Source organism: Trematomus bernacchii, unplaced genomic scaffold (assembly GCF_902827165.1).
Source record: "Trematomus bernacchii unplaced genomic scaffold, fTreBer1.1, whole genome shotgun sequence".
NCBI classification, from domain to species: Eukaryota; Metazoa; Chordata; class Actinopteri; order Perciformes; family Nototheniidae; genus Trematomus; species Trematomus bernacchii.
The window spans coordinates 12742062-12758538 of record NW_022987648.1 but is presented as its reverse complement, the minus strand read 5'-3'; the positions used below and the strand labels follow the sequence as shown (position 1 = coordinate 12758538).

The 16477-nt window shown below is 39.1% G+C and overlaps 1 protein-coding gene across 1 annotated transcript in view; it reads right to left on the bottom strand.

Annotated features, from left to right (window-relative positions):
- The window catches only part of lrp1bb (low density lipoprotein receptor-related protein 1Bb), a 305232-nt gene that overhangs the window by 121614 nt on the left and 167141 nt on the right, over positions 1-16477 (bottom strand). Inside the window, exons 19-23 of the mRNA XM_034134148.1 lie at positions 11944-12024; positions 11648-11806; positions 9735-9917; positions 4615-4815; positions 2188-2433 (exon numbers count right to left, since the gene is read on the bottom strand). Of these exons, the coding sequence (XP_033990039.1) occupies positions 2188-2433; positions 4615-4815; positions 9735-9917; positions 11648-11806; positions 11944-12024 (870 nt within the window). The remainder of the gene's footprint in view (positions 1-2187; positions 2434-4614; positions 4816-9734; positions 9918-11647; positions 11807-11943; positions 12025-16477) is intronic.

The following is a 16477-nucleotide window of genomic DNA, read 5'->3' as shown; positions in this document are numbered from 1 at the left end:
TGTAAAAAAAGGTCTATTGTAACTTGTTTATGTGAAACAGCAAAAGAGTTGCTAGCTCTGCCTTGTGAAATTAGCTTGTATAATTGCAAAATAAGCGATGCTCCGATCACTAAAGTAGGGTTAAACTAAATGATTGTGACTGGTTTGCAAAGTGATTCCATCAAAATATGGTGGAAATGTATCACAGGGATTTGTTCAAATCAAGTAAAGTCTGTAGGGGAATTATTTTTAACTGTATTTAGCTCCATGTATTTTTCTCACTAAGCTTGCTTTCTCTCTCTGTTGATCTTCTGTGTGGAGGACATTTCATACATGCATATCTCACTGGTTTAAACCACCACATTAATATGCATCGGTTGCTGCCAAACCAATTTGTTGTCAAACACTCTGGGAATCAACACATTACATATTTCCATTTTCTGAAGAAGTAGATACATTTGAAAGCAGTCCCTTTAGAGAAATACATTTTGCAGGGTCTCTAAGAAGTGGCTAAATCGAGTGACACGTCCTAAAGCTGGCATCTGTGCTTGTATGCTGAGATGCTCTGGCCTTGCCCACTGAGATTTATTTTAATCAGTAAGATTATTTCCTTCTGAGAAATGTTTGTACAACCAAAACTTTTCATTCTTCATAGCATTCTCCACTAAATCAAACTACAGGGAACAGAACTGTAAAAATGCAATTAAAATAGTGTCCTTGCTTCAATGACAAATGTTGGTGTAGCAACCAAAACTAGCTACAATGCAACCAGAGTGAATATTTGTGCTTGCAATTCTGTTATCCCCTGAGATGTGAAAATAAAAGAAAATATGAGTGTATGTGAGTTTGGAACTTCACAAATAATCCAATAACACGTCATTCAGATTAAATTGGAATGTTTGTGCATGTATGCAACATTTAATTTATGATGAAGCGGAAGAATTGTGATGGTCTTCCAGAGAAAATAGTGTATTCTTTCCCCTGCGTTAATGTAAGATTAGAGTTGCAACGGCCATCAATCTTGGTAGTGAAATAGGAAAGCAAGTAATCAAAACGAGGTCCATAAATCTGAATGTGACAAGCACACAGCAAGTGTGTGTAACTATTGTATTTCAATACAGTTACAGAGCGTGCTCATCAAAGACATTATTCAATAAAAAAGAAAAGCGGAGAGTTTGAATTTGTAATTTGATATTACGCTAGCAAAACATTTGTGTCTGTATGACAATAGGTGCAGTTGTGCAGTAGAAAAACTGCAAACTGTGGAAGTATGAGAAAGGAGAACAAGCTTCCCTCATTCAGCATCAGTTCAGATAGAAACAGACAGGGCTCGTCACCCGGATGCCTCTTCAGATTGAAACTGATTGCCTTTGACCTGACAGTACCCTAATTCAACACATATTACTATTCTTCAGATTACCCTGCCCTAACACAAAAGCCTTCCAATTCTGTAGTTTGTCTTTTCTAGTTTTTCTTTCCAGAATTCTTATCTATGGTGTAAATATCGCAAGTATTCTGAAAAGTCTTATTTTTATTAAAAGTACCAACAATGTGGCTACAGTTTGGATTACCAATTATTCTTAAATCAGATTAAGATCCGACCCTAAATCAACACATAAGTAGTTTGCCATTTCTTATTTTTATTTCCATTTTATTTCATCTATTGGATTAATAAGTATTGTGAAAACTTAATTTGTTTTAATTAAAGGCAGCAACATTGGTCTGGCAGTGGCTCAGTCAGTAGGGGCTTGGACTGGGAGTTGTGGGGTTGCTGGTTCAAGTCCCAGAAAATACTTAAAAAAGATATGGAGTGTGGACTGGTACTTGCAGATTTCCCAGTTCACCTCCTGGGCCCTGCTGTGGTGCAATTGAGCAAGGCACCGGACACCCCCCCACTCCCCGGGCGCTGTACAATAGTTGCCCACTGCTCCTGGTACTGGGATGGGTCCAAAGCAGAGACCACATTTCACTTTGTGTGCTGTGTGCACAAACATGTGTGACCAATAAAGAGGGTTTCATCCTCCAATTATATTCTATTGGCTGACTAGGGTCTTAGGGTTAGGGTTGGAGTTAGGGGTAGTCAGATTCAAATAGTTTAGAGTTAATCAGTTACCTTTATGCCCTAAGAGCAGACCCACAGCCACACACCATACCGGCAGTCAGCAGCATCACTGTAAACAAACATTAAAGAAAGCTATGGCCCGTTACCCGTGCTGTGACAGCTGTCTCCGTCTGGCTCCAACGTCCATCCCGGATAACAGGAGCACTTCACCGTGGTCTTGTACTGCTCACACACCTGGCTGCACTTCAGGTGACGACTGCAGTAGTCCACCACCTCACACGTCTTGTTACTGGAGTCCAAGTGAAGCCCAGCGGGACAGGAACACACGACCCCTTTCCCTGGTGCAACTGTGCACTGGTGACTGCAGCCCCCTCTGGCTACTAGACACATATCTGGGGTGGAGAAAGGGCAACACAACTGTAAGGAACTGTACAGACACTGGAAGAAAGCCTGAGGTTTAAAAGACCATTTAAAAAATACAGTATGTGTCGCTGCTAAATCTCAATTTCACAGACTAATAAGCAATAATTCCATGAAATCAAAATGTTCTGATGTTTAAACATATTTTCACTCATAGGGCAAGTATAGGGATTTTTGTCACATACAATGAAGATAAATATGTTGTATAATGAGAACACTTTCACCTCAGGGTGAATTACTTTTATTTCTGCAACTGCTTCGAAAACTAATCAGGAACGAGAACATTATGCACTTTTCCTGTCAAAAGTGGTATAAAGATAGACGTGTTTTAAGTCTGTGCACTTTCATCTTGTTCGAAAGTTGTTTTCTGCCCCTACGCACCTGGCTTTTGTTAGCAGCTGCCAGGTCAAGATTGAATGCTATATTGGTGAGAATAAAACTGTTCCAGCGTCTGTATTCCCACCATGATTAAGATTTCATTTTCAAGGTGGGCAACAACAGCAATGGACACTCGCAGTGGGGGGGTGGATCATGCGGTCACGGTGGTTAATGGTGGTTTGTGAGTCCCACTGATGTGGTGCAAATCAATCAGGCTCTCAAGGTCTCTCTGAACACATCATTGTCTATGAGGAGCCAGAAGCCCTCTTTCCAGCTCCGATAACACAGGCACTCAAAGATCCTGAAGGGCCCCTCTGAGGCTTGGTAAGTGACGCTGTAGAAAATGAACCTCAATGTTTACACTGCTCACTTTAACAGATTAGATGGCTTGGGCCAGTCACATGAGATCACTTTCTTCCCTCTGAAGGCCGCTGGACAAACACATCCATATTAGCCATCATCCAGAACCAAGAGTATTACTTTATTTTCTGTTCCTTCTGTGTCTGAGACAACACCTACAGATTCCATGTCAAGCTCTGACAAGCTGCTCTGTGAAGGAGTAGATATAGCAGGGGCCCTATGGGAGATGTTTCTTCAACAGCCAGTGATATAACATTAAAAAATATCAAAATGAGAGTTAGCACGTGTGCTGTGAGGTAGCTTAGCAGGGAACGTGTCTTGAACACCTACAGTAAAAATACGAGGATGTGACAGCACTTCAACAACCCAATTAATTTTCATGCAACTCTGCAAAGCTGATAAAAACAAGTACATTTCAGGAACAAATAACTTTATTTTTACTAAGACGAATATGCTGCAGTTTTCACTCCCAATTTCAATGTGGTTTATTAAATTGAATAGATGTTTTATTTGATTGGTTTTATCTTAATGCCGCCAACTCCAGTTTGTCTATCCTTGCAAGATTTGTCAAAGAACCGCAAACACAGTGGGAGCGATGCAACATCCTAAAAGTCCCTGGAAGTAATTATTTATGACACTTTTTCTTCATCTTTTCTCTTAAAAGGGTGTGAGTCTCAACACTCACCCCCTGTGGGCTTGAAGCGTGGCTATAAAAAGCTCCCCATACAAATAAAACAGCAGCTATGGTCAACTTGATTTCCGTGAGTAGCATCATATTCCAAGTTTTTATAACTTGAAGTCCAAAAAATCAATACAAACTTCTCAGAGTCATACTTGTCAGTATATCACCTTTTTCTCCGAGGTGAGAAGTTCAGGGAGAAGTTGTGCATTCAGTGGCTGGTTGGGACACACACTGACCATACTCATGGATGCTCCACAGATAGGGTGGTATGTTGCTATGTCGATTTGTAAGTGCTCACCATTTGACTTTTGGAATGTATTGTAAGTGACTGAACTATATGAATCGACAATTCTTTTTTTATAATTGTTCTCATCACCAGGGGATGAGTGTTTGATATTCTGTCAACATACTTTTTGTATTTTGGGTAAAGGGCTGTTTTTGACAACCTAGTTTTTTTCCCAAATTGATGACTACAGTTTGTAAAATGCCAACAAAGAGTAACTATCTTGCTTAGCCTTTTGCCACCAAGACCCTGGAAAAAAGCGGATTGGATGGAATGCAAAAAGCCAGTCCCAAAATCTAATGTATTTTCCTGCACTGAGCTTTGATGTCCACCTTATCGAACCCATAGATTTTCAACAATCACATGTCCTGACCATGTGTAGAAATGACTGTCGGCATCTTGCGGGATGACTGAGGACAAAAAAAGAAGACATGACAGAAACAAACATACCGCAGATGGGGCCTTCATCCGAGCGGTCTGCGCAGTCCACTTTTCCGTTGCAGATTTTATCCGGTGTGAGGCAGACGGAAGTGTCGTTGGCACAATGGTACTTGGGGGGCTTACAGATGGCAGTCTCACAGGACTCTTCATCTGAGCGGTCCTCGCAGTCAATGTCCCCGTCGCACACCCAGCTCTTTGTTATACACTTCCCTGTAGAGAATAACATGAGGAGATAGGGAGACTTATTTTTCAGGGACTTAAACATTTATAATCTGTAGTTTCTAGTTCCACTGCATTTCAGACGATTTAATCTTGTTGTGAAAGAATTGGATGATGCGGATTCCAAAAAAACGAGTTCTGCCCTATGTAACTGAGATGTTAGGGGTACATTCAGTGCTTCCATCTTTGGTTCAATGTTAACTAATGTGTCTCTTTTCTTTGAAATAAACACTAGATTTAAACAACAACAAACAACAAACAGTTTATCAGCTATGGTCTAAATGTTCGACTTGATAAAAAAACACAAGATCAATATTATTTTTGTTATTTTGTTATGCTTAAGCTTCATTTGTAACTCCCTGGCCGCAAAGGTTGGAAATAAATAGGTGGAACTACAGAGAGGGGTGAGGAGTAAAACAATACAGACATCAGGAGGTATCATCTTTTCTTTTTTACTCTCCAAAGTGAAACAAGGATCGCAGCATATGCCAATTTACACTTTTTCCATAAAAAGCTACCTCACACAGCTTTGGGATCCAACTGTTTTTGCTTTGTGCTGGATCAGAACAAACAGACGTGGGAGGCTGAAGTGACTGCTGTGGGGGTGTGGATTTTGTGTGATATCAGGTATGTCGTTGTGTCTGTTTAGCCTCAGATCACCTCTCACCTTCCCAGCAGTCCGTACAAAAACAGTCAGATGACACTTGATTTTCACTTTCTGAAGGCCTTATATGACGCCGGTGCAGTTGCATGCGAAAATGCAAGCTCATAATGGTATTTAAATACAAAAGCTTTTCATGCATGAAATATGGAAGACACTTGGGGTGAAATGTTCCATTCCAAGTGTCATCCAAATATGTGTGTGTGTGTGTGTGTGTGTGTGTGTGTGTGTGTGTGTGTGTGTGTGTGTGTGTGTGTGTGTGTGTGTGTGTGTGTGTGTGTGTGTGTGTGTGTGTGTGTGTGTGTGTGTGTGTGTGTGTGTGTCAGTGGTAATGCACATGGACAGAGAGTTTAATCTTTTGTACAAATGAAATAACCAGTCTTGATTCTGACTAGTTCACCTAAGATGACACAGCAGAAAAATAAATCACAAACTTCATCTTATTGAATTTACAAGATTCAGAGTGCATGTATCTGTATAAAACTTAAACTCCAGATGTATGTGGCTGAACATATTGTTGAAAGTAAATGTTTTTGGGGAGTCAAAGGCAAAAAGGAAGGAATACTTTTTTTTTTAAATCATTATTTATGATTGGCCCTACCTATTGCCTTTTTAACAATCAGGGTTGATGATAATATAACAATGAATATCATATATTCCCATCTAAAACAGGTTATTTGTCTAACTCAGAAAAGAACACCTCATACACACAATGCTTTAGTTGAATTAGAAAGATGAATTCCTTCAAATGTCATATACAGTATCATCCACAAATACCCTGTATAAACTGAATATATGGGGCCTGCAGCCCACACACAATTTTTATATTTTAGAATAAATACCAAATTCAGTTGAAGTATGATATGAAGGTTGCACATTGTAATGTTTGTGGGACTGTGGCTCACTGGATAAATGGGTGTCTACAAATAGGAGTTCCAGTGGTTCAATCCCCAGCCCTTGCAGTCAATATTTTGAGTGTAAGTAAGTGTCATTGTGCAAGATTATATGAGTGATTATATAAATTATTCAAGATTATAAGTATACGTTTATATTGTATGTTAACATATATTAAGATGTAAAAAAAAAAGGGAGAAGGGGTCGGATTAAATAAGTGTAAACTTCTTCCGACCCCTTTTCGGACGTGTAATTAGCTAAAGCTTTGTTGTTTATTGTTTATTGATATCAGACAATGATACTACAGATTATTCAATTATTAATGAAATGTTTCGTTTTGTTAGTGCATTCATCTGTATAGTACTGTATCATGTCTGTATCACCTTTTGTTTAATTTGTATTTTCTTTGGTTCTACACGCTCGAAAAAAAAAAAATAAACTAAACTAAACTAAACTAAACTAAGATACTTTATCGTAAATTGCTTCTGTATGCATGTATATCCCAATGAGGTTGATATAAATTGCTATGGATAGAGGCATCAGCCAAAGTATGTGTAATATTGTAATGCATGAGCACAGATATAACTATATATATAAGTATAGAAGACTCACCATTGCAGAAAATTGCTCTGAACTATAAAGGTATGTGTTTTGATAATCACCACATGCATCAGTATAATGTTAATGTTCCCATTCAATCCACACTCTGCAATAGCCATCTCTGGGTGAAACTTATTCTGCTCTCATTCAGGAAATAAATTGCCCTAGCATAGCCAGAAGCCAGTAGGCATGGTTGAGAAAAAGATGGAGGTTAAAAAGCTGTTCCACTCATATTATACCCAGTATAGAGCACCTCTATAAATCATCACGAGAATATTCAAAGTGTATTGCATGGATATGGGTCGAGGCATACCCAAACCAACCTACTAGTGATAGTCATTGGCTCAAGGCACTGACTGTTCTAAGCTCTACCCGTTTTGCCTGAGGCAGTGATGCTGAACTGAGCATGGTGAACATTGGATGCTCTGCAAACCTGAGGGGGTCGTTGCCAGATTGAACAGTAAGCACATGGTTAAGGGCCAGAAACATGAGCTTCTTTTCAAAAGCAATGCAGCTCTAGTCCAATTTCAGTCAGGAAGACTCTTATTTTGTATGGTTAGGCTTGTAGTTTATTTCTGATACGTTTACTTATTATGCATGCTCAATCATAATTCCTGCTTTCTGGGTCCCAGACAAGGTGATAGCATTGTTTTCTCTTTTACCGATCAATATCTCTTACCCCATCATTGTGAAAACGCGTCAAAACTCAAATTTTGACCATCCCCACCCATACTAAAGTATAGGTCAATTTAATTAACGCACAATGTAGTGGAAACCTCTAAACTCTATCAAATCGAATTCCTCATTCAACAATCTAATGCTTGTTCCAATTAGTTATTTAAAATTATTGCTTTTACAGGAGCAACTTAACTAAATAATATCTCTTTGATTAAGATATATTTGTAATGTCTGTTTAGTTGTGCTGTTCCATTGAACGCAAGCCAAGACATTTACAATCATTACCTCTGTTATCACTGTATATTTTACATATGGTAATGCATTTATCCCCAAAGGTGTACAGTAGATGATCAAGAAAAAGTATTCAAATGTGGCTTTAGTCTTCATTTCTCATAAGTAAAAAAACACAAAATACACAATCATAATACAATACACACAATCCCTGTAATCTCTCAGAGCGGCAAACATGTCCCCTTCCAAAAACTAGTTTGAATACTGTTGGCGAGGGCACTCACTACTGAGAACAAACTGCACCAGTGCACAGGGGAGTGACACAGCAGAATGAAAGTGAATAATAATTGTGAGGTCTAACCAGCCCCTAACCACGCAGCATTGCTTTGATAATACTGTCATGGGACAAGTGAAAAGCTACAGAGCTAAAGACAAAAAGGAACCGAATATTTCTTTGACCTTCTCCTTTCAGCTGCAGCACCAAAATGGAATGCTAGGACCGGGTACATGGGGGGTTTATACAGGCCATTTAAATGGTCTGTCCTGATTGGTCGCACAAGTACATGCAGACTTCTCTGCACTGCAAGTAGAGGATGGTTAAGCCTCTAGAGCCTGTCAAAGAGTGAAGCCTTTGTGAAATGGAAGAAAGCCATTTGGCAGCTTTATTCACAACGGATACACACAAAAGGAAATGTTCATGAAACGACTGAGATACTTTCCTCCTCTGTATACCCAAGCAAGACAAGGCTACAAATGTTAAGTAGATCCTGTTTACGGAATGTAAAACATTTGAAGTTTAAGTCCAGCCAGTAAATTGCGGATTTATAAAAATAAAATGTGGTTTTGTAATCCATTCATGTAACTCCAGACCAGCATGTATAATGTAGAGGGAATTTCACAATTGTTCTGATGATTTTCCATGATGTAACCCAAGCGGCAAACTGGGGCAGAGCCGGGACGCCAATAAGGAAGTGCCACAAACTGCAGTTCACCTATTGGCCGATAGCAGAAAAAAACATGTTTCTACCCCTGGGTGCAATACAAATTATTCGGGATATAGTTAGATTTCACCTTCATGATTATGAATTGGTGAGTGAATTGTTTTATAACGCAACCCTTTTCTTTATATTAGGTCTTAAAGTGTTTGCATAAATTAGGGCGTGGTCACCTTGAGTGACAGGTCCCTACAGTGAGTGCTGCTTCTAGCTTTCTGTCTCTCTGCTAGCTCCGTTAGTGGCCGACACCGCCTACTTTAGGCTTCTCTGCAACTCTGCAGAATCCTATGGGTGATGTCACAGACACTATGTCCAGGATGTAACCCACCCACAAAGATGGGGAAAATCTGTGAGTATATATAACGCAACACACTAGTCAATAATCAAGTCAGTTCACTGTGTTACTGTGTGTTACTGTCCTTCATGCTCAAATCAGTTCAGCCAGGCTGCCATGGTGCTAAAACTACTCCATCTGTCTCTGGCGAGTGATGCAATATTTACTCGGTGAACTCAAATGCAAGCTGCATTTAGTTTTCATGCCTTAGGTTATGATTTTATACCACAGACCTCCCCACATTATCAGCATCAGTTGACTAATGAAGTCTTAAAATAAACACTACAACAGTGTTTGCATGTGTCAGACTTCATCTAAAAACTTCTGGAAGATATTTTGCCGCAATTTAACATCTGTCCCTATCAATTATTCATTTGCTACTTCTTGACTAAAAGGCGGTGACAGTAAAAGTAAAAAAGGGAACACCAACTGTAGCATCTTTAAACATGCAAATAGCTGTTGACAATGTTGCTTTAAGTGTTTTACTGTAATTAGCAGTTTACTGTATTCACTATACCTGTGTCTTTGCAGGTGAATTTGGCCTTGGGGTCGCACATCCTTTTGGTTCCCTCGCAGTCTTTCTCGTCGCTCCCGTCCTCGCAGTCTTTGTCTCCGTCGCAACTCCAGCGATCTGGGATGCAGGTTCCATCTGTGACACAGTGGAACTCCTCTCCACTGCACTCGATCACAGATGGCAACACTAAAACAAAAGTCACTCAAGTCATTTACAGCACATTGCTAACGCACCACACTTTTCAACAATTATTTTACAAAGGCATCTTTTAAAGTTCTGTTACAAATGTGTGTCTTTGCAGGCGGGACACTTGGAAGCAATAACAGATCTGTTGGTTTCAAAGAGGGAGGTTGTTTGACTCACAGCATTCAAGGTTTATGTCTGTTAGATGTTTTTGTCTTGTTTAATGATTCTGGTCACTATTTTATGCTCCAAGCAGATCTTGGACACGCTGGACATATCCTTTGATGAGAATAAATGCCTTAACAAAATGCAACTGGGAAATACATCAAACATTTCCCATGTTTCTTTTTGTAATGGCTTAATCTCTATGAATTGTTTCATGTCCGTTTCCCACTGAAACATGCACCCCTATCTCAGACTGAGAAGGAACAAATAACATCATGCAATACGGCTACCGTTTGTAGTGGAATCTGCGTAAATGTAAGTAGAATAATGAATTCAATGTTTAATTTAAAAGCAGCTGGACTTGATAGTGATCCTTTGAACTTAAAAAGAAACAGTGGTCCATAGACATTGACATGTTGCCAGGAATCCTAACTGTTTTGTTGCTTTCGCTACAGCAGTTTTAGCTGCTTTGTTTCAAAATTGTTCATGTTGGAAAAACGTAAATGCAAGCTGAAAGACAACCATAGTCATCTATCTTGAATTGCAGTGACTGACACCGTACGATAACAAGTTCAAATCTTAATTTTTCCATCTAAAAGTATAGGATACATCTGCTAATCTGAGTATCAAATAATATATATATGTATAATAATTGTAAAATATGTTAAATAATGATGCTGGATTTAGTTGTGTATGTGTTTGTGCTTAAATGCACTTTTCTAGTAGAAAAATGCCAACTGCAAATGAACGTAATGCTGCCTGAATTCCAGTTGATCCTGCACATGACAGCAATCCAGTTTGCTTATCTTTTCTTTAGCTTTTTTTAAGCTAAATGCTAACTCTGCAACCCCCTGCATTTGTATCATTTGAAGAAGTTCTAAACATTTTAAGATTTTAACACAATGTTTAAACATTAATTTAAGTCTTGGGAATGAGCATTCAGTATAAATGATTTGCTTAATCCTTAAAAGTCAAACCCAAAGAACGTTTCCCTCACAGCTGAGGCAAAGCTAAGACAGATTCAATCCCCTGGGGTTTCCATCAGGAAACAGTTTGATGAATAGTCTACACATTCTAGTGACAAGCAAGTGAGCTGTGAGTTTCTAGGAGCTTGCATGAGCTTTCTGTGGTAATTAGATTAAATGATTCAACTGCTGATGGTAAAATCCTCCCGAACAGAGTGAGGATAAGATAAGTCACACGTGACGGTGAAAACAAAGTTATTGGACTCAAGCTGATTAATTGTAACATGTAATTAAAAAACCTAAATTTAAACATGATTTGACTTGCAAATAAAATCATTATCGCACTAAAACGGATGTCAAATCTCAGAGGTAACTAACTTCGCTGCAAGGCAAATCTTTTAAGAAACTCAAAGACTGCAAATACTCGAGATTACTTATTATATAATGGGGTGATTACAAATACATTGCTTTTATACCACTAATATGTTGATGTCAGCATGAATACCAAGGGTCATCTTGTGTCACAGCAGATAACTTAGTCTATTTGCATTTCATCTGACATATTTTGAAAGGTAATCCAGACATTCTTACGTGCTGATCCACCTCTGCAGGTCGTGTTCTCGTCACTGTAGTCTTCACAGTCGTTATCCCCGTCACAGGCCCAGTGGTCTGGGATACAGCGACCACTGGAACACTTGAACTGGCTGTTGGCGCAGGACTGGATGCAACCGACTTCATCACTACCATCTCCGCAGTCATCATCTATACACACGGACAATGAAAGGTATGACCTCACAAATACAAACATATATCATGGCTGATAAATACAAAGGATGAATCAAAAGACATTGATTTAAGAACAAGCTATGATTTATATGAGTATATAAAGAAAAGGTCACCTGAATCACAATGCCACTTCGCACTGATGCATCGCCCATTTGAACAGCTGAACTGGGTGAGGGGCTCACAGGTGGGGAAGGCTGAAAAGGTTTGAATATGGGTATACATTAATTACAATACCAATCCAAGCTAAACCACAATGTGTATTTCCATACCACCCATCGGTACTAATTTAAAGGAGACCTATCATGCTATATTTGAAAAATATATTGTAGGGCCATACCTATATAAGGTATATTTATACGTTTTCTTTTTCAAAATACCAAACAGATCATGCATTTTAGCCATGCCTCATTTCGCTCTATTTTGCTCTCCTCCACCCTGTCTTTGCATGAGCTGCAGCTGACCACGCCCCCCTGCAAAGGAGGGGGCCGAGTTACGAGCGTCATGTTACCATGCTGTTACCATGCCACGGCAACCTCTCATTCCCCTGATTGGTGGAGAGTTGGCCATATAGGCGGAGCTCCTCGTCACTGACGTCAGACTATTTTCAAATCTGGATCAGTCTGTATCAGATCCGTTGCAGCCCCGTTTTTAGAGATTTTGGATATGGAGGAAAAGAGAGAGGGTTGTGTTTTCTGACACTTGGTGAGTTCCCTGACACACCGGGGACACATATTCATGTATAAAAGACGCACAAAGGTACATTTTGCATGATAGGTCCCCTTTAAATGTTAATTCAAATGTTCTATCAAATGAATAACGTGGATACATTGTTTAGAGGCATCTGTAGTTTTGCAAACTTTTAGCGGACAGGATATAATTAATTGTTGTAATCAGGTATTACAAAGAGAAGGAAATGCTCTTTAACCAGGGAACCATCTGTGCAATAATTGCAGGTAACCCTTAGTAATAACGGGTTGATATCAAGGTTATTCTCTCAAGTCTAAAATGTGTTCATGGTGGATGATTAAGATTATATAAACCAGGGCAATGAAAATAAATATTTAGTTACGAAACACGATAGGTGCTGTGTGAGTGAGGCTGTGTTTAGGCAAAGGTAGCTACATGTCTGTATCAAAATGTATGGCATCCAATTAATACTTTTTGAAGCCCGTTTCCAATACCTTACTTCCTAACCCTTGCGTCTGCCACACCTGCTCAGAGAACACCCATCTTCAAATATCAGACTTTAGGTTGGTCTCAACTTCACAACTGCAAAGTTTTGTAACACCCTGCCTCCCTAACACGTACCATGTCCATCTTCAACCTTCATTTTGATCTAAACTACACACCTGTAAAATGTTGTGATTTAATCTTGTACGCTTATGCCTCTGCTGTGGAGACATTTTCCACAGACAGATATACAGAAAATTAAAAACGTGGAGTATTACAAAGGTTTTCTCCAGTAGCATATTTCCATGATCACACACACACACACACACACACACACACACACACACACACACACACACACACACACACACACACACACACACACACACACACACACACACACACACACACACACACACACACACACACACACACACAGGAAACCATGAAAGTTGTTATCAAATGTTGTGCCAAGTACTGATGTATTTCACAGAATACTGTGACATGCATGTAGCCCCAGGTGTTTAATTAAAAAAAATAATACTTTTAAGAGTTATAGGTGACCCTGGATGAAATGGAAAAATAAAGTCAAGACCAATCGTAAATTCCTCCATTGATTACTAAAAAGGAGCCTTGATTCATGACAATTTTCATTTGCACATGTTCTTTCTGGATCAATAGGCGCATTTACACTGCAGTACTTTTCCCACAAAGGTTCATGAGAACTTAGTTCATGAGAACTCTTTAGTTCTCATGAACTAAGTACAGATTGCGTTCACACCGGAATAAGTTCCTGAGGGAGGATTAGGCAAATGAAGCCGCTGACGTCACTTCTTCTTCTTTAGTTCCGGCTCTTTTTGGTGTGAACGCGACATTTCGGAACTATATCGGAACTAAAGTGGGAAAAGTACTGCAGTGTGAACGCGGCTAATGCCTCCCATTACAAAGCTTTAGATGTAGAAACATGCGTGGCCCTGAAATAAATAAAAATACAATTAACTGTGTCCACATTGGACGTTGATGGCAGAGAGGGAAACATAAATAATTTCCTATTGCATTGGCAGCCACTTTTACATTTTATTTATCACCTACCCTACACTACGGTATGGTACATTTTTTGGAATCGGATCAAGTTTTATCCACTTTCCCTACACTTAAGGATTTTAGATTTAAGGTAAAAAGACAATTGAGAAAAAATATACTTTGATTCTAAGGGACAATGTAATATGTAAAGACTTAACTTGACAACGCAGGCTAGTGGAAGCAAATCGCCACCTCTGCAGTCATTCATTAGCTGATCCAACATCCATCACAGGAGACAGGGAGGCTTCATGAACTAAATTGGTCTATGTTAAAGCATCAATATTCTCCGCCGGCGCTTCAGGAAGTATAGCTCACATTCTACCACAGTTTGTGGACTATTGACATTGTCAGGATTGACATTTGTATTCCCATCTGATACCATTCTGGTTTCCGATTTTGAGATGCTTTATATATAGTATTTTTCACAAAATCTTTACAGGATGCCTGAAACTTTATTGACTTCGGTTTGAAATGCAAGTCTACATTTGAATTGATTTGCTGGCATATGCTGTTGCCTGGAATACCTTAGGCGCTGTCGAGAAGACATATTGTATCTTTATCTGACAAGTGTCTTCTATATTTCCCACAAATGTGTTAGGTCTCACTGACAGCGCATGACAAGTTGGAATTTAACATTCATTAAAAATGAAGCACGAACATCCATAAATAATGAAGGTTTTAAGTAAACAGAGAGCCTGGCAAAAAATGGAACACCGGCATCCATAAATAATGACGGCTTCGAGTGAACAGAGAGCCAAATATAAGACACCGTGTGACAACTACTAAACTACTGACAAACAAAATCCAAATTAGCATCAATCTATGAGGCGGCCACCAGTGAGCTTCAGGTGTTGCAAAACCCACAGTAGTGCCATTGATGCTAAGTGAGCTGCCAGGGCTTCACAGTACAGCGCCTACAGAGGAGTAATGCCTGAGGAGGCCCAGACAACAGTAAGGCAGAGAATATGTTTTGCTGCACAGCTTGATTATGATTGAATGAAGCCGAGCATGAACTTTAATTACTGCTTACACCCTGGCTGTTTGTGGCTGCGTATTGAACCAGCTTTAGGACACACAAAGGGAGGCTGAGGCGATACAGCACTGTGCAGCTCTTGGCAAACATCTATCACTGTAAAAGGATGATTTCATTCAACTAGTGATTAAAAGGGGAATCGTAAAACCTTTACCCCCATCTTTTTAAATGCATGCTGGTAATTCATCCATTTCAACAACATATTTTCCACAATAAAGCGCTCTTTTTCCCTTGCTTTAAAAAAAGGTTAAATACATCTTCAAATAACTCCAAAAAGCTCGGGCCATCGTGGCGTGCCATGTATTTTTCTCATTTATGTATTTTTTTCTTCAACAAGATTAATGCAGAACACAGACTGCCACTTTCACTAACTGAAGCTGACAGTTTGTGTAATACCACTGAGACACAACTTAAGAAAAGTGAACTACTGCACAGAAGTATACTCAGCACCAGTCCGTTAAGCCGATGCCATCAGTGAGGGCATGTTGAGTTTTTGAGAAAGAACAGAGCATCAATAATTAAACTCCTAACACTCTCTCAATTGAATAAGGTATTGCATGCAAAAGAGACTGGCAAAATATTCAAGAAGTCATAAAAATAGTCGTAGCATTCTTTATTTTGACACGGTGGCCCCATCTGAATTTGTAGCAAATTCATGGCAATGCAGCTAATTTTTAATTTTTTATATTATATCTGGAACAAATGTGTGGACCAATTAAAAAGAAAAAAGACTAAGACATTGCCATCCCTTGATACATGCCACTCACTGGTAAAACCAAAGTCCTTTCCCTGTACTTTGCGTATAAGAACATACCATTCTGTGTTATGGCTTTCCTATGTCACTCTAAAGCTGATCAGCCACAGCATTTATGCAAAATGGTAGTAAAAAATAAGAGAACAGGTCCAATTATTCACATTTGCAATTTCATGTTTTTTTTTTCTTTGGTGGTGTGCTTTTAAGGACATTATGTGGAAAAAAGAGAAATATTTTATTATAATGCTCAAATTACCTCAAATTACCCAGTGTGAGTGATGCACTGCATATATTCTCTTTCTACCCATTAGAGATGAAACAGTGACTGCTGACAGGTTTCTGGCAGAGTAGACTTCATAAATTATAGTCACATGTCGAAACAAAAGTAAGTTTTAACATTTATCCGCCTGAGGATTAAACCAATAATAAGTCACCATAGTGAATCACCTCTCAGATACAAGAGAAAAAAAACATCTTAAAGACTGTAAATGTATGCCAATTACAATTTTAAATTGCAAGATGTAAATAACTTCTGAATGCCCTAATGCCCTTATTAGTAATTTGATTCATTCCCAGAGGCAGCCCATAATGACATGTGGCAAACATC